The sequence below is a fragment of the Megalops cyprinoides genome, chromosome 7, assembly GCF_013368585.1.
Source record: "Megalops cyprinoides isolate fMegCyp1 chromosome 7, fMegCyp1.pri, whole genome shotgun sequence".
Lineage (NCBI taxonomy): Eukaryota > Metazoa > Chordata > Actinopteri > Elopiformes > Megalopidae > Megalops > Megalops cyprinoides.
In genome coordinates, this window is record NC_050589.1 from 16,458,910 (window position 1) to 16,485,389 (window position 26,480).

The 26,480-nt window shown below is 43.9% G+C and overlaps 1 protein-coding gene across 1 annotated transcript; it reads left to right on the forward strand.

The window, feature by feature from the left end:
- The first annotated feature begins 1,336 nt into the window (after window positions 1-1,336).
- Window positions 1,337-25,126, forward strand: prpf6 (PRP6 pre-mRNA processing factor 6 homolog (S. cerevisiae)). Its single transcript, XM_036534129.1, has 21 exons — window positions 1,337-1,545; window positions 1,807-1,969; window positions 2,647-2,765; window positions 3,075-3,153; window positions 3,397-3,573; window positions 3,897-4,052; window positions 4,301-4,395; window positions 6,213-6,369; window positions 7,207-7,369; window positions 9,119-9,237; window positions 10,496-10,714; window positions 14,582-14,704; window positions 15,365-15,486; window positions 17,231-17,369; window positions 17,784-17,903; window positions 19,870-20,046; window positions 20,671-20,804; window positions 21,536-21,627; window positions 23,250-23,364; window positions 23,461-23,587; window positions 23,882-25,126. Exons 1-21 carry the CDS (start codon window positions 1,352-1,354, stop codon window positions 24,032-24,034), a joined length of 2,943 nt encoding a protein of 980 aa, XP_036390022.1. The 5' UTR covers window positions 1,337-1,351; the 3' UTR covers window positions 24,035-25,126.
- The last annotated feature ends 1,354 nt before the right edge of the window (window positions 25,127-26,480 follow it).

Sequence of the window (26,480 nt, forward strand, 5' to 3'; positions counted from 1 at the left end):
GCTGTTACCGTCTTCTTAAATGAAATCACATCCTTGTAAACCCTCCACACACAGTAAGAGGCCATCAAATCAACTTTAGGAATTTAATAGTTGCTGACGGCATGCAAGTTTGTTGATTTATATGCTGCTGTAAGTGTAATGAGTCTGGCTCTGGAGTAACCATGCCCTGTAATGCGTTAGATAATGCAGCCGACATGCCCTCTTGAATGTCTTATTACTGAATAACGTTATGCGATCTCCTCTCTCAGGACTGAACAAAATGTAAAAAATTAACATGTACATGAGAGCAAAATGCATAAGTCAGCATGCCAAAGTTTAAGGGTTAGTACATCGACATAATATGGCAATCTCATTTCAACTCTTTGCATGTTAGCTACGTTAGTTCACATGCCAGGGATTAATGTTAGAACTTGTATCTATTAAAGGTCGTACTTTTGTCCCCAGCCGTGTAGCTGTTGCGGATATAAGATCATTTATATCTGTCAAAATGCATGGCCATTTGGTTTAAGACGTGCCTAGCACATGTCTGAACTTAGCTCAGTCCCACCATTTTAAAATTGACTGGCTACCCACAAAACCGTTTTCAGAAATAGGACGGTGTCCACTGTCATTAAGATGTTAATTCAGAAATCCACCCGATGCGCCGCGTTGGGAATTGAACGCGGACTGTGCGCCCTCGGGGAGTGAAAACTGATGAATCCCTCGTGAAGGAGGGATCACTGATTGCACTATTTAATATGGAAATACAGGTCAAAGAGATTGATGCTCTGGATGCGCTTCCTTCTCTCCCTATCAAGGTTCGTTTCGGCAAGCCATGAACACCATTTCAGTCTTCTCTCTCGTGTCCCCAGCTTCATGTCAAACCAGGAAATAATATGACGCGTGTTACTCTGCTGCCCTCTGTTGTTCTTATTTTTCTGTGACAATACTGAAAAGGCGTAGCTATTGCACATGGAAAATATTACTAATGCTGCGAAGGTTCAATAAATTACGAATCTTTACAAATTCATTACATCTTCACAAGAAAAAGAGGGCGATTTATGTAAAATCACTAGGATAAGAATAAGAACTAGAAAGTTGTATTATTTAGACAGTGGACGAAGAAATGGTTATAACAGTGTAGTTGTTTAAGTCAGCTAGTTTATTTGAAAACTGACATTGTTTTTGAAAATGTGAATCTCATGTTGCTTACTATTGAAAAGGCAACAAGGAAAAAATATATACTGCCAGACGTCGGTGGCGCTGTTTCTAAACGAAGAACAACTACTTCACTGAGTGCAGTCATGACAGGGAAGGAAATTCGTTTGTTGTACTTCCGGAAGTGAACTCTGCTTTGGCGAAACAAACAACGATGGCTAGTTCGTCGGGGAAGCAGGCGTCCAAAAATGCTTCTAAAAGCTCGTCTGGAGGCTCAGGCAGCGGAGGAGGAAGCCTACCAGCTATGCCCGGGACCACTTCCTCGCTCATGGGGAGCCTGAACAAGAAAAAGAAACCGTTTCTGGGCATGCCAGCGCCTCTAGGCTATGTGCCCGGTCTCGGTAGAGGGTAAGGGCTGTAGCGAGATATGCCGCCACAAGTTGTTTTCGAATACGCAAATGGTATTTCATTGAATGCATAGTAAAATTATAATGCTATTAGGTCGCAAGTTATCCTGAAAAGTTTTCAGCATTTTTGTGCGGAGAATTCAGTCGTTTCTTTATTGCACCTCCACAGCGCCACTGGCTTCACGTGGGCGGTCCGCAAGAAAGCCTTAATTTCTAACTCACTTTGTTCAGGGCATTCAGATTAGCTAATTCACTTCCACAGAGCCACTGGCTTCACGACACGGTCTGATATCGGTCCCGCTCGTGATGCTAACGACCCTGTGGACGACCGCCATGCCCCTCCGGGGAAGAGAACGGTGGGGGACCAGATGAAGAAGAATCAGGATGACGACGACGAAGATCTGAACGACACCAACTATGACGAGGTGTGGACGACTGTTTACAAAATGAATGCAACAGAATATAATTGTAGTTTATGAAAAGAAATAATGACCTGGGTATACCTGACGACTGTAGAAATGTTAGTTTACAAAATCCCAACATGCTGCTGACACAGTACCTCCTTTAGATACACCTGAATACACATATGTCATTACCAAACATGGTAAAGCACTCAAGCACACAATGGCTGTGATATGAAGTTTTGTGCACAAGGTTACATCAAAGTGGGTGAATCATTACACAAACCCAGAATGTAGCCCTGCTGCCTAAATAGAGTCAACTTGTGTCAGAAGTTTTATGGAGAAAGGAGATTGTGATTGAGAGTAAATGACTTGTATCAATAAGAGAGTTGTGCTGTGCTGGATCCAACTGCTGATCATCTGTGTTTTTGGAAATCTGTTGAAAGAATATAGAGAGGAACATCCCCTCTCACTGAGTGTGGCTCAGTTGGAGGAGAAACTGTCTCTCGAGTTTGACTCTTTGAGTTTGTTTTGAGCTTGGTCGCTGGCTCCAGCAAACAAGCTCCTTGCTTCCCCTGAAAACCCACAGCTTGCCACAAAATTACAGTGTAACGGTGTAATTTCTGCAGATGCAGGATTCTGGTGAAATGTGCTTTCTTTTCTCTGATCGTCCCCTTAACTACTTCCCTGATGACTTGCAGTTCAACGGCTATGCAGGCAGCCTTTTCTCAAGCGGGCCGTATGAAAAGGACGATGAGGAGGCCGACGCCATCTACGCTGCCCTGGACAAGCGGATGGACGAGCGGCGGAAAGAGAGAAGGTGGAGTTCAGATTGTCCGTCCTTCCTTTTTGTCAGATTGCTCCAGCCTGTTGGGCTCTTCCTCACTGTGGTCTCATTGCATTGCGCTATTGTAAATTAGTAAATTAAATAGAGCAACATACATAGGTCAGAATTTTATACATTTGTACTGTTGGATATTTACTTATGCCATTGTGGGTTAAATAGCCTTGCCCAAGGATTCAACAGGAATGCTCCCTCAGGGAATTGATTCAACAGTCTTTCAGTTATGAGCCCTGCTCCTTAATGCTATGCTACACTGCTGCTCACTGATGCTCTTGTCTTGATTAGGGAGCTGAGGGAAAAGGAGGAGATTGAGAAGTACCGAATGGAGCGGCCGAAGATTCAGCAGCAGTTCTCTGATCTCAAGGTGCGTTGAGCAGCTGCAGGCCACTGGAGCCGGAGTGCCAGTGATGCTAAGAAAATCAAAACCGAGTCAGCTTTCCTCAGTGTGTTTTCCCATTATGTAAACATGGAAAACTGTGCGTTTCATTGCTTTTATTGTGGTCATTGTGTCTCTGACTTAGCGATTAATATCTGGCCATGTGCTCTGTGTCTGTTTCCATGACCCAAGTTCACTGAAGTGTTGTCGCTTTTCCATTCCCCCGCACAGAGGAAACTGTCTGAGGTCACTGAGGAGGAGTGGCTCAGCATCCCGGAGGTGGGAGACGCCAGGAACAAACGACAGAGGAACCCGCGCTACGAGAAACTGACGCCGGTCCCTGACAGCTTCTTCGCCAAGCACCTTCAGTCGGGAGAAAACCACACCACCGTGGATCCTCTGCAGGGGGTTAGTTTCTGTGTTTACTTGTGATATTTTACTCAGCGACAGTATTAGAATTATGTAAAGTTTGTGTTTAAAAATCTTGGGGTCTTAATGAACATTTACCTTAGAAACAAACCAGTTTCATGTTGTGAGTACCAAGGTTTATGTTCTTGAGTGTTGTGAGGGACATTACATAAATTACATTTATTAAAAGTGAGGGCACGTTGCAGTTTCAGTTTTCTCCAGCAGAGCGCAGCATATTCTAGTGAAAACTGGAAGCCACTCAGTCTGACCAGACGCTTGCATTCAGTTGAATTTGTGAAGAAGTGAAATCTGTTGTTTTTCAGCAATTTGGTGGTCTCAATACTCCCTTCCCTGGGGGACTGAACACACCTTACCCAGGCGGCATGACCCCAGGCCTAATGACGCCAGGGACGGGCGATCTGGACATGAGGAAGATCGGCCAGGCCAGGAATACTCTGATGGACATGAGGCTCAGTCAGGTGGGGGTTGCTGTTCTAGTCACTTTCCGTGTCTGTTGACCTGTATAGAAATAAACTGGGTAGAATTGTTCTTTCAAAAACAGTAAAAATTCAGGTCACAGTTTACCTTGTGGCTGTCTATTCAAGGCTGCACCCTTCATAGGATTTTTCTCATGAAAATTAGCACTTTTGACCAATTCATACTGCATCCATCCCTCCTTATCTGAATAGGTATCTGACTCTGCATCCATTCGTCCTTATCTGAATAGGTATCTGACTCAGTCAGCGGGCAGACAGTGGTAGATCCAAAGGGTTATCTGACAGATCTGAACTCCATGATTCCTACACATGGCGGTGATATCAGGTAAGACTTGCTGTGAAATCTTAACCAAGCTGCGATAACAGTGTTCAAGCAATTGAACCTGTTTTTTGCGCACCTTGAATCAATTGAGTAATATATCATCTTGTTATTATTGTTGTTGGTTTAAAAATTTTTTGTCATTTCTTTTATGTTGCATCAGTTGGTAAATCTACAGACTTAGATTTTTCACTGTTATGATTAGTTTCATAGTAATGATTGTGAGTTGTATACTTAGTGTGATAACACCATGAAGGATCTCACACTAGGCCATTGTACCTTCTGTAACTACAGTAATTGTGTCAGAAGAGGACTGAAGACTCGCATACGCTCGGTGTTGATGTTCTTTTGGACTTGCACTAACTTGCTGGCTAATTTGCCTCATATCATTCCAGTATATAATTATTAATATTTGTGTATTTTCTGCTCTGTGTGTGATGTGTAAAATGAGCCAAATAGTTGTGCAACACTGTGGTGATAATGTTTGAAAAGACTGACGTGAAGATGTTAATTACTGGTAATTCCTTTAGTTGATGAATCTACCCACTTTACCAGTTCATTTCTACATCCTGTTTCAGTGCTCTAAAAAAGGAAAGGATTATAATGATGATGGTTGTCTTTATTGCTTCAGTGGTAGCGTGGGAAACTGAGCATAACATAACTTAACATCTGCCTGCTAGGAATATTAATGAGGAAGTCAGTCATTATTTCTCCACATCGGCTCCTTAAAACACAGTTACTAAAAAGCTTGAATTGCATTGACCAATGACATTTGTAAAGTACAATAGACTGTATCGTATAAAAGACTGCGTGGCATTTCTGGGAGGTCTAGGAACGGTAGTGTTACTCAGTCTCTCAGAATGGCTGAATGAAAACAAAAACAGTACCTTTTGGTTTACCACTAGATGGAGAAAAGGTAATCTCAAAAAGGAGGGCAAACTGCCACAAGATGAACTGGTTTGGGTCCTTATTTTTAAAGACTTCCTTTTGTGAGGTAGTGTATTGTGTTTCATAAATTGTGTTAATAACAGCCAATAAGCAGGACTTGTGGACCGTGAGGATAGTAATATGTTAAGTAAGTGTTATTTCCCCAACCTATATCTAGTACCAATTATTAACTGTGTGTGAGGCTTCATGCATATGCAGTCTTATGATAATAACTTCATATTCATGCAAATTCATTGCAGGGACACTAGCAACAGGAGGTGCTTTGATGCAAAGTAATGCATTGTAAGACTTTTATCACAGCTAGAGTTCTGGGGGGTTCTTCTTCCCTGTGCTTGCCAACACCTGGCCAACACGGTCCTTCAAAAACATGTCACAGAATAAAGCGAAGGGTGGAGCTGCTGACTGAATATTACTTAGCAGTTATTCTTAAATAGGAAGTCCACTGTAGTAAATCTGTCTCATTGTAGAAGTAAAATCAGCTAAAAAATATGTGTAAATGGGTTGACAAAACCCTCTGCCATTTGTTTGTTTGACTAGCCGTGTTTGTTGGGAGACCACAAACCGCAGTTTAATGTGAGAGGTGTCTAATTTAAGTGCAGCTAGGGGCATTCATGTGATTGCTCAGAGTAAACACCACAGAGAGTGCATGTAGTAGCATGTGCTGGCTCTGCCGCAGTGTTAGTTAATCCCTCAGTATTTCATACCCTTCCGTGTGTCCTGGAGCTGGATGTTCAGGCAGAGTGTGCCTACCCCTGCTGTGAAAAATGAATTGTCTCGCAGTCACTGTGCTCTCATTTGGAGGGATATGAGTATTAGGGACACTCGCAGTACAGATAGTCTGTGTGGTTAGCTTTACGTTTTGTGTGTGTGTACAGTGATATCAAGAAGGCGCGTCTGCTCCTGAAGTCTGTGAGGGAGACCAACCCCCACCACCCCCCTGCCTGGATTGCTTCCGCTCGCCTAGAGGAGGTGACAGGAAAGCTGCAGGTGGCCAGAAACCTCATCATGAAGGGCACTGAGATGTGTCCTAAGGTGAGGGTTCGTGCGCACACACACACACACACACACACACATGCACACACACAGACACGTGCACACACACGTGCACACACATACAAACATATATACGTGCATACGTGTGCTTACAATGACATACACAGACATGCATATGAAGTTCCCACAGACTAACAGAAAGACACACATGAAAAGACATAAAAACACAGAGACACATTTCAGCTTGTTGAGGATGTGTTCAGGAAGTACAAACGATATCGAAACGGTAACTTTTTTTTCTTTTTTTTTAAATTTTAAATTTTTCCCCTAAGAAATGATTGTTCTCCTGCTGGGGCAGTTCATTTTTGCATTGATCATAGTGAAGTTCAGAAAGAGGGCACAGCATTTGAGGCAGTTAAACACAGGCACGCACTAAATGAGACCCGATCTTTGACTAAACTGCCTTATGTGTGGACCGGCAGCAGATGTTCTTAATGAACAAGATGGAGATCATAGCTGCCTCTGTGTCTGTTTAAAGGGGTTCAAAAAATGGCTTTCTCGGATAATGCAGTAAGAGAGTTGGGTAATGATGCACTTCGGGTCCCAATGTTTAGCAGCTTGAAATCAGCCATTCAGTGTGGCATTGTTAGTGACAAGATAGGATAGATCCACTGTTCTCCATGTTGAAATATATGCAAGTGGTTGTCAGTCACATTCGCTCAAGGCTGTGCAGCATATATGCATGTGTGTGTATCTGTACACGCGTTTGTGTGAGCAACTGTGCATGTGTGTGAATGCAAGTGAATGTGCACGTTCGTGTATCTGTGTACGTACGTGTGCAGGGGCGGGCTGTGTCACACAAGCTTTGTGTTGCAGAGTGAGGACGTGTGGCTGGAGGCGGCCAGGCTGCAGCCCGGAGACACAGCCAAGGCAGTGGTGGCCCAGGCGGTCCGCCATCTCCCCCAGTCAGTCCGCATCTACATCCGTGCGGCCGAGCTGGAGACGGACGTCCGGGCCAAGAAACGAGTGCTGAGGAAAGGTGAGGACGCATAGGCCCCGCGGTTCACTGTGGTAGGAATTGCGACAGTCAGGTGGTCTCAACACAAACGCTAACAACACGGATTGTTTCCTCACGAGACGCAGAGCCACACTCAGCCCTCAGTAAGCGCAGAGCGGCTTGTCGGCACTCCCTGGGCCGGAACATCCAGCCAACAAGGAAAGTGCTCAACCTCCTCTTTGAAACACAATGAGGGGATGGGGAGGGGTGTTACAGCTGCATCAGATTTCAGTACCAACAGCTGGAAGCAATCGGAGCACAAGGATATGGAGGGTGGTGGAGGTTGGGGGTGGGGTGGGGGGGTAAGTGAGCGCAACGCTTGGGCAAGCTCAAAGGAAGCCAAAAGGGCAAAGGAGCGAAGCGGGGATATGGTTGTGCGCCCGCGGTGTCAGCGCCCTGAGGGGAACTCCGTCTCACGCTCACCCCCAGGTCCCTGTGCCTCTTCCCAGAAGCATACTTTACTGACACAGATTAATGGCTCTCTTCCTTTAGTCGGAAGAGGGTCCCTGCAGCGCGGCCTCTGTGCCCATACGTTTGAGCTACACTAGGGACGTTTGGGTACCATCAGGGCTGTCAATTACAGTTTTAGCTTATAGATATATTGGGCACCAGTTGGCACCGCATGTTGTTAAAGAGTCTGCTTTTAATGACAAGCTGATGATTATGTGTAGACCTGTGGAGTACGGTTGCTGTAACAACATGAAGAGCCTTCACTTCCAGTAAAGAGTTCTGCATCGCTGAAAGTTGTAGGAAGAACGAGTACAAACATAGGGACAAATTACGGTAAACCCCCACTTGGTGTCTGCCACAGAATTGGCAGCTGTGTAGGGGGTGGGCGAGTTCAACCGCGAGTTCCACCCAGTCCCGCTCCTGAGAGAGAGGGACTGAGCACCAGCACGGGAGGCAAGGGTTTTTTCTTCTTCACTAAAGCAAAGTCAGAATCCAAGCCAGGATTCTGATTAGGCAGCGCAGTTCGGATTGTGACATTAAATGGAAATTTAGACGGTGAATACAATGAACACAATAAGTCAGTCTCGAATTCTGTTGTGGAAGCCACCGACCTAAGTGGTAGCAGTGTTTTCCAGCTTTTCAGAATGGCATTGCGGCCAAGTGAAAGATTAGCTTTAGTATGCGGAGGCGGGCTAGATTGTTGATCTGTCTTCCATTCCACTGAGTGGAGAGGATTAGAAGTGTCGGCATGATCTTGATTTTAATATTTCATGCAACAGATCTTATCCAGTCCTACTCACCAGGCAAAGTGTCATCCACGAGCAAGCTTACTGCCTTCTGATTGTCCTTTCTTCAGTCGGTATATTTGACAAAGCAGTCATCCCGTTTGTAGTGGCAGCTGGTTCTTACTGAGACCACCTGGCATGACAGGAGTGCCTTTATGTACATCAAGAGCATACCCAGGAAATGGGTTGGTCCCAGTGATGTAAAACCATTGTGCATGCGCATCAATGGATTGTCCTCTGACTCAAGCTGGCACAGATTACTGAAGTTTTGACACACTCAAATTAGCATTTGTACCCTTTTTCACAAGCCTCAGCGCTGCAGGAAGGTGGGGGTTAAAATGTGGAAATTTCAGCATGCTTGTATATAAATAACTTCGGTGCATTAAGTTGGAAATACCTTATTGTTAGGGTGGCAGTTCACTTAATGGATTATCTAATCACATGTTAAATTCTTCATCGCACTGTGGTTGACTCTGGACGTTTTGACTACGCGCAGCTTTAGAGAATGTGTCCAAGTCGGTGCGGTTATGGAAGGCAGCCGTGGAGCTGGAGGAGCCTGAAGATGCCAGGATCATGCTGAGTAGAGCTGTGGAGTGCTGCCCAACCAGTGTGGAGGTACCGCACACCTGCTTGTTAACATCAATGCACGTTCTAACACACACAAATGCTCACCCTATCTCACTCCAATTCATATAGATAAGATAAGAAAGCTTTATTGTCATCATTCAGGACAAGAAAATTACAGACAATGAAATTATCAACACGCATACATGCTCACAGGTTTTCCCCTGTCTCGGAGAGGCTGAGTCCTGGAGGAAAGCTGAGCAACATGTCTTTCCTACTTCTTGCTCTTAATATCCAGTCTTTAATGGTTTTTCCACAAGCTTGCACTATGTCTTTTCTATTTGCTTTGCCATGGTAATATTTAAAAGTCTGACAGATGCTTCATTTCAAAAGCGCATAAAAGCTCTGAATGCAGAAAAGCGTAAAAGCTGAAAAGTGACTGAAATAGGGCTGCACAATATAGCCGTCGCGATATATCGAATAGCTATTTTTAGCTCAGTAATAGCTATCCTCGGTATGTGGCATTGTTTATTCCCGTATCGCTTCCCTTTAGTCACACCTGATGCGGGAGCACAACTCCAGTCTTCCAGGGCCACGTGAAATGCTTCCGGGGGAAAAAACGCCACTTGTATCTATTCAATGTTGATATTACAGCAACAACACTATGCTGCTTCCATGTGGTAGGTAGAAACACATGGCTATAAAGGTAAAGAGTGAAAACATGCTGTGTGTTTTTCAAAGCTAATAGGTAAGTTAACCAACATACAGATACAAATGATTTTTTCTGCCCCGGAAGCATTTCACTGAACTTTGGAGGTGTGCTCCCACATCAGGTATGACTAAAGGGAAAAAAATACAGAAAGAAACCTAAAGCCACATACGGGACAGCTGTTATTGTGCTAGAAATAGCTATTCAATATATCGCGACGGCTATATCTTGCAGCCCTAGACTGAAAACATATTTCTTTCAAAGAAAGTTGATATGCGTTTTGACCTGTGTTTACCAAGACCTTGGTGGAGAAGAAACAATCATTTTGTACACAAATAAATCTGTGCAAGTTTTCAGTCATTGTTATATGTGTAGGGAAGATACTGTCCCAAGAAGATTTCCTTAAGGAGCAGGACTTTGCAGCTTAGCATGTGCCTTAAATACCTTTGGTTGCATAAACCAGAAAGTTAGTATGTACCAATGGACAGTTCTATATACATGTACATGTACAAAACGTATAGTATGTATCATATACATGTTGTGGATTTGTGTAATTCTAAAAGGATAATGTACAGCTTTTCCTCTTGTCTGTCATAACAGCTGTGGCTGGCCCTGGCCCGTCTGGAAACATATGAGAACGCCAGGCGGGTTCTGAACAAGGCCCGCGAGAACATCCCCACGGACCGCCACATCTGGATCACGGCCGCCAAGCTGGAGGAGGCCAACGGCAACACGCAGATGGTGGAAAAGATCATCGACAGAGCCATCACCTCCCTGCGCGCCAACGGAGTGGAGATCAACCGTGAGCAGTGGATCCAGGTGGGTAGCAGTGCTACGAGAGACTCCCTCAGGGTTCCTCCTCGTCTTTCCACTCCGAAGAGGTTGGCCAAGGGGCAGTATGTTAATGTCACTATAGACATATCTTAGTGTACACTTGATGTTTTGTGAGTACAGTTGCTTGGCTAGTCTGCTAGATGTTACTGCTCCCACTCACTGCTGCTGTCACTGAGATTCTCAAAACAAATCCCTTCTGCAGAACTTGGCATAAATGTCACTAGAAAATGTTAAAGGGTTTGCTTGTTTTGTAATTACAACATTAATCATAAGTACTCTGCATATGAAACATGCCAAGACCACTAAAATCTGACTGATTCATTCTATTTTTTTCAGACAAAAAGAATAACACATGTACCTTATTAACTGTGTCCAAACTTGTATTACTATGAATTTCTTCTGAGGCAATAAAGGCAGTTGTCAAGCCAACTTTGCTGATTTTGGGAAGTTTCAGGTGGCACTCCAACCGTTTAGATGCTCAGAATGCTGTGGGGTCATTTTCTTCAATATTTGTGATTTATAGATACATTTAATATACTTGAGTAGGTGCCACACACTTTAAAAACATTTAAGGTTAAATTCTCCAATGATCATGCAAACGTAGTTACACGGTTTGCACATTCAGTTATGGATCTATTCCAGGAATGCTAAAAGTAAGTACACCTAGCAAGACATTGAAATTGGATTACTAAGTAGCTAGCTCCTATCTATCTCATGTTTGTTTGCCACTTAATAGTGTGGCTAATTTGCTAACTGTTTGTCTGTACAAAGGTTCTTTTGACTTGTGACCTAATGTGGAGCAGAAAAGATACCTAGCTATCTTTTCCTCCTGGTAGTGTGCTGCGGTTTCATATGTTAGATCATCTAACAGGGATCTAAATGAAATCATCAGTGATGAATTAACTACTGAATAAATACTGCAGTGCAAACATGTGATATGCATTTTAACTGTTATATATGATATGGAGAGATGATAGAATTAATCCTTGATGTACTTGTTCTGAGAGACGGTGCTGCCATGTTTTCACAGAATATTATTTGCATGTTGTGTGCGTTGTGTTTGCTGTTATGTAATTAGAAACCACCTTAGTGCTGCCTTGATAAAAAGCCAAGGTTGGAGTCACTCAGGTGAGAAGGAGTTTAGAGACCAAATGAGGTGAATGAAGTTATCTGTCATCTCCACAGCTTGTGGTTTGCTGTCATTGTATGAAGCATTTAGAATCTGTTGTTGAAGAATCCAAATGGGTTTTGGTAGCACACCAAGATTTTGATTTGCATCATGTGTAGAACAACGCTCGGATTGCAGTGTCTCTTGTGTAGGTTTCAAAGGGTGACATATGACACTTTGAGGATGTCATATGGATTAGGCATTAGTTGTTAATATTAGGAATTAGGAAAATTTCCTGCCTTTAGATTTATTTTATAATTTTTTTCCAGCAGTAATGATATTTTTCATGGATATGTCAATGTTGAATGTACAGGTAAACATCAGTAGAGAAAGTACAGAAATGCGCTATGGTGCAGAAGTGTATTGATTTGCATGATTTATACTTTAAAGGCATTGGTTCTGACAGCTAGTGTATTCATAGCATGAGGATGGTGACAAAAAACACAATTAAAACACAAACCCAAAATTTAAAAGGATTCTGCACTGGTGATGCATGGCCAATCAAACAGTAGCATGTGTACTGTCTGCCCTTGGATGTTTCTTTGGCCTGTCTGGCAAAACAAGGTTTCATTGTCTTTAAATCAGTCTTATCCTCTTTTCAGTCTTTCTTTTTGAGAGAAAGCATAGTTCAGTCATGCTCAGGAGGTCTTCGACTGTCAGAGTATGTTCCTTTCCATAAAGGATCTGTTAGAGAAGCACTACCAGTACTATTTGGCAGCATGTCCTATCTCCTTTTTCATATCTTTGAAAACAAGCAATGAGGATCAAGGCGATATTCAAAACTCTCTCCAATAAATGGATGTTTACAAGAAAATGATTGATGAAGTGTTCATCTTTAAGCAGCCAGCTCTTAAATCACAATTGTCATTGTGCAACCAGGCCATGACAACCAATATCTTTGTTTTCTGTTTTTTTCATGGCCGTTCTAACCAAAGTCAAGCACACAAAGTAACAGAACTTAGTTGGCACCGTGGGTGCAGTGGTTCATTAGGTTCACTGTTGAGTTTGTTTATTTTTATTTTGTCTTGTTCCGTATGCATCTCAGCACGTTAAGTTCTAGCAGGGGGGAAAGTGAAAAAAGGACACAGACTAAAATTGGTACATCATGCAAGCCGTTTTAAAATGAAAGCCATGCCTTGCCTGCTAAGGTAGTAGTGAAAAAACAGTTATGTGGTGCACAGCATTTTGACAACTAAAACCAGCATTAAGCATTTTATAACTAGTGTTTGGACTAGTGTAGTGTAACTAGTGTAAAATCTACAGGTGGACAAGAGCCAAGATGTTATGTCTACAGTACCCTGTTGCTGTGCTGTGCCATGCAGTGATGTTCAGTATGGTGAATAGTGCTGAGCTCTGTCATCCATGCTCTGTGCTTGATATAAACGCAGCTCTTTCTGATATCGGTGTTTAGCGTAGTATTTGAATATACGGATCAATTAAATAATGCCAAATTGTGATTTTTATGAAATTGTTCTCATATATAAATTTGTATTTTTGTGTTGGATGCAATTAAAGAGCAAAGGCGTGTAACATATTAATCTAATGCTATTCAGTAAGGCCCAATGTTTAATTTTTGTTAACACAAGTTTCCGAAGCCAGCATGGGTTTCCACAGCACAGTGAACAATAGTTACCACATTGTCATTGTGTCTACAAACTTGCTAGCAATTCTGTTCCCTCACTACCTGGTTAGCCAGGTTAGGTCAGCATTTAGGTACTGTAACATTATAGTTAGACAGGATACAGATTAATGGCAGCTTCTTCAATGTTTGCATCTTAATGCGACAAAACACGTGATTAGACACTCGGAGTAAGAACAGCGTAGGGCCTGTCCCTTAGCATGGCAGTTGTCTGCAGTTTACATTGTTCATTTTTATTAAGAGTAGCTCAGGTCAATACTTTATAAATAGCACATTTACAAGCATTCCATCTATCAGCTGCAGTACGTTGTCATCAACCTGCTGCTTGGAATGGCATCAGATATTACTAGCAACATACAGTATCTCGGCACTAATTACTGCTTCTGCACCGCCTACCTGGAACTGCAGAACTACAAATTGCCAAAACATGAACCTGCAATTCAGTATTTCCACCTGCAGAGAAATTGGCCATTTAAATCCCTGCATCAAGTTAGTACCGTACATAGAATTTACTTGCATTACCCTGTAAGCATGTCTAATCAATCCAAAAGTGTGTGGTAGTTTAGTACAAATGCCTTCCGCTACACCCATAACCCATTTGGCTTGGACATCGTCGAGAGTGGATTAAAGCAATGCCTGCAAAACTAATGGGTTATCTGGAGTATCAGAGAAGGGAGGGACAGACAGCCTGATTAGCTGTGCAAACAGAATCCTGGACAAAGTTTAGAGGAAGTCTGACCGAGGGCCTGCCTACTAAACTCCTATAGCAAGAAAGGGACAGTCACAGAGTGGCAGCATTTCAAGGGAGTTGTAGTTAAACACTGGTTTAAAAGAAAGCAAATCATAAATCACCCCAAGTTCCTAAGATGTCCTCTCTTCTGTCATTCTAGAAGTGGGGCAGATTTCTGTTTTCTGATGTGATCCTCTCACAGACCTGAAATGTGACACGTTCACTCAGATTCAAGGACTAACCATTCTTTTCTCACTCTCTCATCATGTCCTTGTCCCCTGCCCCTGCTTTTCTGTCCTCTCTTTCTGTCCGCAGGACGCCGAAGAGTGTGACAAGGCCGGCAGTGTGGCCACCTGTCAGGCGGTGATCCGAGCGGTCATTGGGATTGGGATCGAGGAGGAGGACTGCAAGCACACCTGGATGGAGGATGCGGAGAGTGTACGCCCCAACCACTTTCAACTCGAACAGCGCGCCAGCACACAGTGGCTGAAACTCTCACCCCAGGACACAGATGTTTCAGTCAATGAAATGCTTTCTTTATACAGCCATTCCCTGCACAGGACATACATTTAAATGGATTACATCTGAATGTCTGCAGCTGGTGAGCTGTTTGTGCCAAGCGGTCTCACATGGCACAGCCTGCAGAATAAACTGAAAGTCCATCTTCTGTGCTTGCCAGCACCTTGTGCCACGTTTCGTGTGAACAGCGATGAATGCACTCATTTCAGAGGCTGAGATATCTGTAATGCAGTCCAAAGTGAAGACCACACACTCTGCACTTGACGTAGCGTGAAGCAGAACGCCAATGTGAACGAAGCAAAAGACACAGTCTCAGTAAAATTACTCACTTGTAGAGTGACCCTACAGTAGGGGTTAAACTGCAGAAAAAATGCCTGTAAATGATTCATAGAGCTGTTTACCCAGAACAAACCACTTTCATTTCTGCAGCATACTACATCTGTGTTACAGCCACTGTCAGTTAAGACTGGAGTCAGTTACTGACTGGATTTAAACTAGCTCTAGGTCAAATGATGCTAAGTCACAAACTGGCTTTGACCTTTTTTCCCAACTTTTTTCCGTTGTTGTTTTTGCTTCTAGTGTGTTGCCCACGGAGCGTTGGAGTGTGCCCGCGCCATCTACGCCCATGCCCTGCAGGTGTTCCCCAGCAAGAAGAGCGTGTGGCTGAGGGCCGCCTACTTCGAGAAGAACCACGGGACCCGGTGAGCACACGCTGCTCAGCACCTGCAGTTGACCCCACGAAACACAGCCTGTGTTTCAACCTCACGCCAGTCTGCGCCGCTCGAGGGTTCATGTTTGTGACGTTTAAGATAAATCTGCAGAGCTGATTGCAGAGCAGTGCGGTTATCTCCCAGCATTGATCCTCTCAGGGGTGTAGCTGGGCATGTCTAAACGGCTGGAGGTGCAGGGATCGGCTCTCATCTGGCATCAGCGGCTCGGCCGATAAGTGCTCCTTATCCTCAGCTCATCTAGTGAGCACCTCATGTTAACATCAGTATCGACCCAGGAGCTGATAGTCAAAGTGCTGCCAGAGGTCCCACGGTTCACAGACTTTGATAGAGCAGGTGGTGTGGTTCCATTTCAGAGGCAGGTCAGTTGTAAAGAATGGCTGTTACAGCGGTGTCTCATTCAAAATTGTGTTGATGCTGGCTTTAGGTAAAAAGCTGACTCACGGGTTGACTGTTTGCTACTGGTTGTTGTTTGCCACTCCTTTGGGTAGGAAACTACCCTAACGTATTCACCCTCCAGATCTCTTTCTTCATTGTGTCATGAAGAGACGCATTTGGAGTCATATTAATAATACAGTTATTAGTTGTAGTAGTATCATAAAATTATTAACAGGATGAAACGCCATAAGATGCAAAATCTCATTTTCGAGGGGCTCCTGTAAAGACGATATGAACATAGTTCAAATGCAGTTGGAAAACAAACACGTAATATTGATACAAACACATAATTATGATACAAAACGCGAAAGTGAAAGAATTTGTAGATGCGTATGCATAGACAATTACCACACAATACAGGAACAGACAAAAATAAACATGGACATGGTGCAATAGTGTAACAGATTACAATCATGAATCACCAGCAGGAGCACTCTGTCTTCAGAAATGTAAACAGCGATACTTTAAAAGCACCAAAATATTTGATTGATTTCAGATCTACGGGCAAGTTATTCCAGTCAATGGGTGCTGTATAGCTGAGGGGCTTTTTGTGGAGCTTTAAAGGAAGTGTAATCTGATATTCTTAGTGAATAATAACACTTGTTCTAATCGAAGAGCTCTTTAAGATAGCTAGGTATGCGGGAATGGATACTCTTAAAAGCAGATTGCAGCCTATCTATATAGGCAAGACTGTCTATACTGCTAATGTTCTCGTCAAGTAGACCCCACCTGTATTGGTGTGATTTTTCTGAAATCAAAAGTGTGTTTGGGCAGATGAATGTTTGAGTGTTGTGCAGCCAATTTTGTTTCATTGGAGTTTAGATTTAGACTCAAATCCCAAATCGATGAGCCTGATGAAAAATGCTGTTTAAAGGCATCAATTATATGTGACAGTTCTTGTAAAAAAATATCCTCGAACCTTATCTGATTTAACAAATGGTTTGCAAACCTATTGAAATAATTGTTCACAGCCTTCCACAAAACTTTTGAATTTTCTGCTTAGGTAGTCAACATAATATGAAGCTGTTCAATTTTTTGGTCTGTATTTTGCTGTGGTTTCATAGCTTTCTACCAGTCTGTTGCATGATAGGTTATTATATAATGTAATACTAACAGTGGTTGTCACAACAAGCAGATCTGTATAGGTGATGAAGAGTTGCATGTGATGAGTAGTAGGGGTAGAAATGACTGCGTCTGGAGGGTGACCCCTATCTCTCCATTCTTCTCTCTTCTTTATTTCTCCCGTTCCCTTGTCCCTCTCACTCGTGCCGCATTTCAGGGAGTCTCTGGAGGCCCTGCTGCAGCGGGCGGTGGCTCACTGCCCCAAGGCCGAGGTGCTGTGGCTCATGGGGGCCAAGTCCAAGTGGCTGGCAGAGGATGTGCCTGCAGCCCGCAGCATCCTCGCCCTGGCCTTCCAGGTGAGCGTCGCCAGCGATGGACCAGTGCTATTCCCCAGTTTACTTTAATTGGCACACACATTATAAAGCCCCTGATTTCTGCCCACGTTGCTGTGTGGATTCTGCCTTAGGTGCAGCTGTTGGAGCAGCTGTGAGCTGCAAGCCTTAGTTACAAAATTTTAAAACAAGGGCCTTTTTTTTTTGTCTTTTCAAAGGCTCGCTAATCCACCACGTTTTATGGTTCTTTTTTAAAGGACATTGAAACAGAGAACACTGACCCATCAGATTTGTGCGTGTGTATGTGTGTGTTTGTGTGTGTGAGATAAGATATAGCTTTTTGCTACTCTTTTCTGTTACAAAAATGATGTTACATGTTCTCTTGCTCTCCCTCCCTCTCTGGTCTGTCTCTCTCTCTCTCTCCCACCCTGTTCACAGGCAAACCCAAACAGTGAGGAGATCTGGCTGGCAGCTGTCAAGCTGGAGTCAGAAAACAACGAGTATGAAAGAGCCCGTCGGCTGCTGGCCAAGGCCCGGAGCAGCGCGCCTACTGCCAGGGTGAGGGGTCAGAGATCGCTGCCTAAATGTGGATGTCACTCCGATTATGGCTGGGGAGTGGAATTTTAATGGTTTTTGAGCATTCTTTCAGTTGTGGATAGCTCATAAATGTGTAATACTCATTACTTTCCCCCTTGAGGAACACTCTTAGTAGCTGTCATGAAAAGGTTCTTTCTAAGTGGAAAGATAAATGTTGAGCTTTTCCAACCAGTTGCGTGCTCATTTATCCTGCACTTTGTCAACATCGGTGTGGGAGAGAGCCCTGGGGCATTTCTGAAACGTTGGCGCATATGTGTAAAGACACCCACCGAGTGACATTCTGGGGTTGAATGGTTAACCAGCTACAATAATTGGCTCACGGCCGTGCTGGTGACCACTGTGTGCACTTAGTGCAAACAGGCAAGCAGGTTAATGGGCAGCCATTAAATGAAGAAATTCGTAAAGGAGCTCAGGAATTCTAGAAAAAGACTAAAGGATTTCCACTCACGGCTGGCTCGCTGTCCGTGTAAGATCCCACTCCCCCGGTGAACGCACACCTTGGGGTCTATCACTATAGTATAAAAAGTAGTATGAATGGAGGCGAAGAGGAAGACCAAAACTGGAGGTGTAGAGGGGTTAAGAAAAGGTTAGATTGACAGGCTTTTAAGAGAGAGCATTTACTTGTGTTTACTTAAGTGAACATCGTGTTGGATCTTCCAGCTTTGTATTTTCAAGCCTGGGCCTGCGAACCTGACAGATTCGGTAAAATCCTTGGCAGCATCTAGTCTGTATCAACTGATCACATGCCCTCAAGGTGTTGGCTGCCCTGCCTGAATCCAGTGCTTGTGATGTGAAATAGCTATCATGACACTGAAGAGTGGGAGGTATTTGACCTGGGTGGGGGGGGGGGGGGGTTGCTTACAGCTCCACAGTTTCGACTTATTTTGAGAATGGTTGATGCTTCCTTGGTCTCGTCCAATGAACTACACTATCCCACGCAAGGCCACTTGTTGTCTTTCATTGTCTGTTCATTATTGAGGCTATGATATTTTCATCTCAGGTGGGTCTGAATTCATATTTACAGGGCTTTAATGATAAGTTTTCTTGGCACAGTCTGAGCAATGACAGTCAGGTTTGATTCTTTGTGTAATAAATTGTCAATTTTTTGCCTGCCTTCAGTGGCTGAAAAAATTCAGTCCAGTTTGATGGCATAGATTGGTAGTAAGAACACTAGCTGTTTGGTAAGAATAAGAAATGACTGCCTTATGTGTTACAAAGGTCCCAGTTTTATCTGACAGGTAACAAACCACACAAGGATACATTAGTGAAAGAAATTGAGTGGCCCATTTAGCCTGTGCTGTGGTACTTTGTACTTGTAGCTAGCGAGTGAGCTAATTTAACTAGCAAAATTCATTAGTTAGCTTGCAAACCATCTTCTCTGGTTTGTTGAGGTAATGCAAGGTTAGCCCTATGAATGCTCTGTGTGGTTTAAAAGTTGACCTGAAAAATGCATCTGTGATTGTTGTAACTGTCCCTCTGTGGTCCTGCTTCTCCCTCTTTTGAGTGTAGTTTGCCGTGACGCTTCATTGCTATTTATATTTTCCTGCTGCGCCACACGCTCCGTTGTCCCGCGTCACGCTGAGCACGTGGCAGTGGGTCAGCTTCCCTCCCACCTCCTGTGATGCGGTGCTGTCACTCTGTGCACGCTTGCTCTCAGTTCACTTGAATTAAAGTTGCGGCAAAAGGCAAGTGCAAGCAGAAAAAGCCTACGAGCATATCCAAACGGCAGATTGAAACAAGCTCGCTATCAGTGTTTGCACATCACTAGGGACATGGAGTGACGCGACGGGTGAACTGCAGGTTGGATTGCACCTGTGAGCTGTGCCCTGCCCTGGCAGCCTGATGGCGGCAGTGGTGTGAGCAGCTGTCCTGCCTTCTCAGTGAGCCCTCAGTGAACCGCGCTCTGCTGTCTCCCCGTCTCCCTCAGGTCTTCATGAAGTCAGTGAAGCTGGAGTGGGTGCTTGGTAACATCGAGGCGGCCCAGGAGCTGTGCACAGAGGCTTTGAAGCATTACGAGGACTTCCCCAAGCTCTGGATGATGAGGGGGCAGATCGAGGAACAGTCCGGGACAGTGGACAAAGCCCGGGAGGCCTACAACCAGGGGGTGAGCTGCCATTCTGGAGGGCATGCTCAAGGTCACGTGCTTGTGCCCTTGACATTCAAATGCTTGCTCATGTGACATGCCTCAGAATGCGCACAGCCTGAGGTGCAAGGGGATAATAGACTCATAGATATTAAATGTTGTGCAAAGCTATGAAGGACAACCAACTGGAATGCAGAAGAAATAATTATTGTACCCCCAGGCGGCAATTCTGATTCTTAAGAAGCTGTTAATTGTACTGTTCACCGGTCAGGCCACATTAAATACAATACATTTTTCCATGAGTATTTCTTTGTGCATTCTGCTGTCTCGGTGGAGAATTGGACCCTTCTTAGTTTTTCCTGAATGCTCTAGTGTGTTTATTTCATGAGAATGTTTTGTTTATAACACTGGTCTGGAAAGTACATTGTGTTGGACACTACGAGTGCATTTCGAGGTGTAGACACAGAGCATGTCAGCAGCCTATTGTCAATTGTCAGCTTCATTATTCTTGTGTACTCTTTATTGTGTGAGACTTGGAACATGTAATGTTTAGACAATCACAAGAACATGACACCTGGTAGATTGGACAGCTAGATGGAAGCAGACACGCTCTAACCCCCTCCCTGTTTTACCTGCTTTCTGCAGCTGAAGAAATGTCCGCAGTCCATTCCCCTGTGGCTGCTGCTGTCTCGGCTGGAGGAGAAAGCTGGCCAGCTGACCCGTGCCCGAGCCATTTTGGAAAAGTCCCGCCTCAAAAACCCTCAGAATCCAGAGCTGTGGTAAGGGCAGGCAGCAGTGGGACACACATGTGCAGAGGAGGGCTCATGATGACACACACACACACACACGCTCACATACACTATATGGACAAGAGTATTTGGCCACACCTGTTTTTCAGGGTTTGGGCTAGGCCCCTTATCTCCAGCGAAGGTCAATCTTAATGCTTCAGCATACCAAGACATTTTGGACAATGCTATGCTTCCAGCTTTGTGGCAACAGTTTGGGGAAGGCCCTTTTCTATTCCAACATGACTATGCCCCAGTACACAAAGCAAGGACTATAAAGACATGGTTTGATGAGTTCGGTGTGGAAGAACTTGACTGGCCCGCACAGAGCCCTGACCTCAACCCCATCGAGCACCTTTGGGATGAACTGGAATGGACATTGCGAGCCAGGCCTTCTCGTCCAACATTGGTGCCTGACCTCATAAATGCTCTACAGAATGAATGGGCACAAATTCCCACAGAAATACTCAAATCTTGTGGAAAGCCTTCCAAGAAGAGTGGAAGCTGTTATAGCTGCAAAAGGGGGACCATCTCCATATTAAAGTATATGTATTTGAATACAATGTCATTACATCGTAATGGTCAGGCGTCCGAATACTTTTGTCCATATAGTGTACCTCATCCCTTCATACTCACATGTATTCTTCATAGATTCTGAAGTGACCTGAATGTTCAGTCAGCACGGTTGTTCTTATCTCATATGGAACCTGCATCTGCTGTTTCAGGCTGGAGTCTGTGCGGCTGGAGTACAGGGCTGGACTGAAGAACATCGCCAACACCCTGATGGCCAAGGCGCTACAGGAGTGTCCCAACTCAGGTGATTGCTCCTTTCTCTCCCAACCCCCCCCCCCATCTTCCCTGCCCCTGTTCCTGTTCTCAAGTGGAAAGCATTACACCACTGCCACTCCTCTTTCCAACAGCATTCTTCCCCTTTTTGCATTCTGAACTGCACAAAATAACACCACTGTCATTCCTAGACCTTTCTCTAAATGTATGCTGAAATAATGCGTGCTGTTTATTTATCATTTTGGAAGGAAGACATTATGCAGGGAATTGGCATGATTTTGCTGGCATTTTCTTCCCACAAAGTCCTGTTTGATCTTTCTCATGGGTGCTTGCCTGAGGCAAGAAAAATGTATTCACACAAGGTGTTAATAGCTGGCAAGAACTATAGCTTGTTATTAGTTCTGGCAAGTCAGTGTGTTTTTTTTTTTTTTTTTTTTTTTTTTTTTCCTCTCGGACTTTCCCAAAACTGCTATGAATTCCAACTATGATGAAAATTTGAATATAACTGCCTCTGTGCGTGCGCGCATGTGTTTGTGAGTCCGAGCAGACCACTGCCTATGGCCTATCAGCACAGAGTGTGCAGTGGGTATTTGTATGGAGGGAGCGTGGCATGGTTTTGAGAAAGTTGCCTTGTTTCCCAGGCACGGCTGAGACACAGTTACAAACACCACACCTAAATCAAAGTGACTCTGTTTCAGGCCCTGCCAAAAGGGGTGGCACTAGGCCATGTGTGCTGTGGGTGAAGTGTAGATGACTGCAGTTTCCCATCACATGAATGTGACACCGCCCCTTAAACAGACTGTATCTTTGGGCAAAAGCCAGTTTCTTTGCTGGCACTGTTTCAATGGCTTTCTTCCATTGATTATTGTAATTGTGGGGTCATTTGTCAAATGTCCCATTCCAGAGAGACTTAAGCAGCTTAAAACTGTATATAGATTATGGTCACAAAATGAAAGCATATCAAATGATAGATGATGATGCACTTTTGTAAGTCGCTTTGGATAAAAGCGTCTGCTAAATAAATAAACGTAAATGTAAATGTAAATGTAAATGTGGGTCTCCACTGGCCCCATCCCCCACCACCTGATGAACTACAGTTCTTGTGTGTCTGTGTCTGGCAGTCCTCGAAAAAGGGACTCTAATAATTACCCCATTAGATACACTTTAAAATGGAAAAACAAAATTTTTCCTTTAAGAACTGTGGAACCACTGTCCAGTAGGAACGACTGCACTTCTGGCCACCCCGTGGTGGTAGAATACTGTTACTGAGTAAACCAGTCAGTCAGTTATTGAGGACACCATGCTAAAGTTTCCTTCCTGAGATATGTGAAATTAATTCCTACAAGCCAAGTCCCTTGCATTCAAAACCTTATCACTCTACAAATGGGTGGACTTCAGTGGGATTTTCTGGCAAATTTGCTCATTGCCGTATGACTTTTGAAAAATGTAAGATAAACTGAATGAGAATAAAAAAGGACAAATAAGCCAATGTCATAAGTGTACTGTCAATTTAGACTGTGAATTGCCTGTGTGAGTAAATCTCATGTTATTTTAAAGTCTAAGACTGAATTTCTCTCGGGACCTGCAGTACTAATTCGTGTGTGATGGAGTTGTCCGTGCAGTGAGGTGGCCTCTAACCCTCTTCCCCTTCAGGGATTCTGTGGGCGGAGGCAGTGTTCTTGGAGGCCAGGCCCCAGAGGAAGACAAAGAGCGTGGATGCGCTGAAGAAGTGTGAGCACGACCCGCATGTCCTGCTCGCAGTGGCCAAGTACGTCACAATCAAACCTCTCTCTCCTCGTGAAGCTTCCCGGGATGTAGAACTCACCCCTGAATCATCTGTTGTCTGTCCTTTGTCCGCGTGCAGATTGTTCTGGAGCGAACGCAAGATAACCAAAGCCAGAGAATGGTTCCTGCGGACGGTCAAAATCGAGCCAGACCTTGGAGATGCCTGGGCACTCTTCTACAAGTTTGAGCTGCAGCATGGGACAGAGGTAAAGACAGGATACAGGGCCTACATACCTTGTATATGTAATCTCAGATTGTCTGAGTATCTTTAGTTTTTGATTTTTGAGTGTCGGGGTAGGCGTGGACTGCCAGGATGTGCAGGTGTGGTAAATAGCTCACCCCTGCACGTGCATTTTGTCAGCGTGTTTGTGCGCATCACATGCTGGTAGGTGTCTGGTAGGGCGTTAGGAGTTGCATTGCCCCACCCCCTTCGCGTGCCTGTGGTCAGCGTATGGCGGCGCCCCTCCCTCCTCACACCCCCGCGTGTCTCCCTGATTCAGGAGCAGCAGGCGGAGGTGCGGAAGCGCTGCGAGAACGCTGAGCCTCGGCACGGGGAGCTCTGGTGCGCCGAGTCCAAACACATCCTCAACTGGCAGAAGAAGATCGGAGAGATCCTGGTCCTTGTCGCCGCCAAGATCAAGAACACCTTCTGAGCCAGCGGGCACGCCCCTGTCCATCAGGAGCTGACGGGGGATGAAGTGCGTTTCTCTGTAGGACTGCCTTTCCCCTTTCTGGAGCTGTTACTGAGAACACACCACATACTGCTGTCTTGTTCTAGTACATGCATCTCTTTATATCAGAGGTATCCACTGGTGAATGCCACATCCTGGGTATAATACATGTATCTCTGTTATAAAGCTGTAGATCAGCATGTTTTTTTTAAAATAGCTTGATCTTGATCCCTCGTTTCAAGCTCCATTGTCCAAAGGGATGTGTATTTTGTGATGCAGATTTAATAAACCTAATAAGTTTTTTTTTTTTTTTTTTTTACTCAATTTCAGTGCAAAATGTATTCCCCGTTAAGAATATTTCAAATTTTTTTTCAAAGTGTCCATCGTCACTGATGACACAGTGGATCCTGAGTGGGGTAGTTATGTCAGTGGATGAGGTATTAGTAACACCGGTGGGTTGAGTGGTGATTGTGCCCTTGCTGGATCTTTTTTCAGTCACAGAATGCATATGAATGTGAGTAGATCATCTAAAATTATTTTGGGTCCAACTCTGGCAAAATTTAAATGTAGCTGGTTAGCAAACTGACGCAGTGTTACCATACTTAATTGGTTTGATAAATATTTGAATGCCTCTTCAGTGATAGCCAGCTACTTGGCTAGATAATCGAGCTAATGTTTGCTGGCTCCTTAGCTGCTGTCAATTTAAGCTAGCATCTGAATAATGACACTTTCATAGATGAACTGCAAAGCAAGCAGGTTAGTGACATACTGTCAGTATGTTTAATTTGCCATTTTGCCTTTAGTAATTGGTTTTGCTTTGCTCTGGGTGAAAGCATTGAAGCAAGCTACATAGTTAGCATATGTCTATGCATTTTACTGACATAGACAACACTGAGTGTGAAAGCAGAAGGTGTATTTTGATAGTGACAGCTGACAGTGGACATGATGAGGCAGCTTTGGCGCCCAGTTTAGATTCCCTCTTCACTATTCCTCTTTATCCAGTGAAGTATATATATTCTTGTACAAAGGACTGCTTCTTTGTTTGAGTCTGTAGTGACTGTGAACTGTAATGAGTACCCTGTGTGCAGTCAAATAAAAAATGTCTTCATAAGGATTAAGCTGTTGATTTGTGAGTATGAATTGACTATTTAAGCAGTAATGCCCTAAACTTTCTCTGCATGGCCCGTGTTTATTTTTTTATTTTTATTTATCCCACTGAGATACAATATCTCTTCTGCCAGTGAGTCCTGGTCAAGATGGGCAGAAAAATGAGATAAAAAAGGTTTCATATAAAGGTACATACAGGGACAGATAACACCACAAAAGCATGAAAGGAAAAAGCAGATTTGCCCAGCTCTGTTCAGGTGGTTGGGACCATGAGGAGAATTTTCTCTGATCTAGTGTTATAGCTACTGGGGCAATATATCAGCAAACTAGATATGTACTTCAGTAATTTACCCAGTAAAGCTTTTGCAATAAAAAATTAACATGGGTTTTTCTCCTTAGATACAGTGAATTCCATTGAACCATTTCATGTAAGTTACAATGATGTGTATGGGCGCTTGCATCAGTTAAAAACCGCAAAGCAACATGATCTACATCCAGTTTTTTCAAGAGATGAAGATGCATACATATAAATTACATCACCATAGTCTAATACTGACAAAAAAGGTACTTTAAACTAATCCTTTTCTAGCAGTAAAAGGGAAATATTTTTTAAATGAAAATAAAAACCCAACCTTGGTCTGAGTTTTTTTTTAGGAGGCGATCAATACGGACACCAAAGGTCAACTTGTCATCCAGCCAAATGCCAAGGTATTTATAAGGGGTAACCTTCTCCAGATGAGTGCCATCATGTGCAATTAGTCCTACAAATTTAGTCAGCTGGATTGATGTAGGCAACAAAATAGTATTATTCTGGGTGGTTTGGCTTACGTTTTTTTAAACATGATCCATTTATATACCTGGGTATTTACTGAAGCAATTCAAGTCAAGTTCCTTGCTGAAGGGTACAACTGCAGTCTCCCTCCTTGGAACTTCACATTCAGTTCCAAGGAACAGGCTTTCCTTCATTTTGTCTCAAGTGGTTAAAAATTTGTACACTTAAAACATGCTCTTGCCAGCTCTGGCCAGCTGGGTTGTGAAAGTTTCACAGTATTTAGTCTGCTTACCATTATCAAAATAATGGATTGTTAACAAGAAGCCGCATTGATCGCGGTTGGGAGGAACACACTCATAAAAAGACCTAGGTCTGACAAGAGCTCGAGCTGTTGGCAGGGTTTCGTCTACCGGTGCAGATGTCGAGTGCGGGTTAAAGTAACGATGGCTAGCCTACAGTAGCCTGCATGGGATCTTTCGCTAGATTTTCTTTCCCTCTCCCACTCTTCTCTCACACGTTCTCCTTGTACACCGAAACCGAAAGAGTGGT

What these genes read in the sequence shown, in the direction of transcription:
- prpf6 (XM_036534129.1), top strand. Translation starts at nt 1,352, where the DNA reads ATGGCTAGTTCGTCGGGGAAGCAGGCGTCCAAAAATGCTTCTAAAAGC. An exon ending in TCCTCGCCCTGGCCTTCCAG is followed by an intron (nt 17,370 to 17,783) that starts GTGAGCGTCGCC and finishes CCCTGTTCACAG; the next exon opens with GCAAACCCAAACAGTGAGGA. An exon ending in GTCCTGCTCGCAGTGGCCAA is followed by an intron (nt 23,365 to 23,460) that starts GTACGTCACAAT and finishes GTCCGCGTGCAG; the next exon opens with ATTGTTCTGGAGCGAACGCA.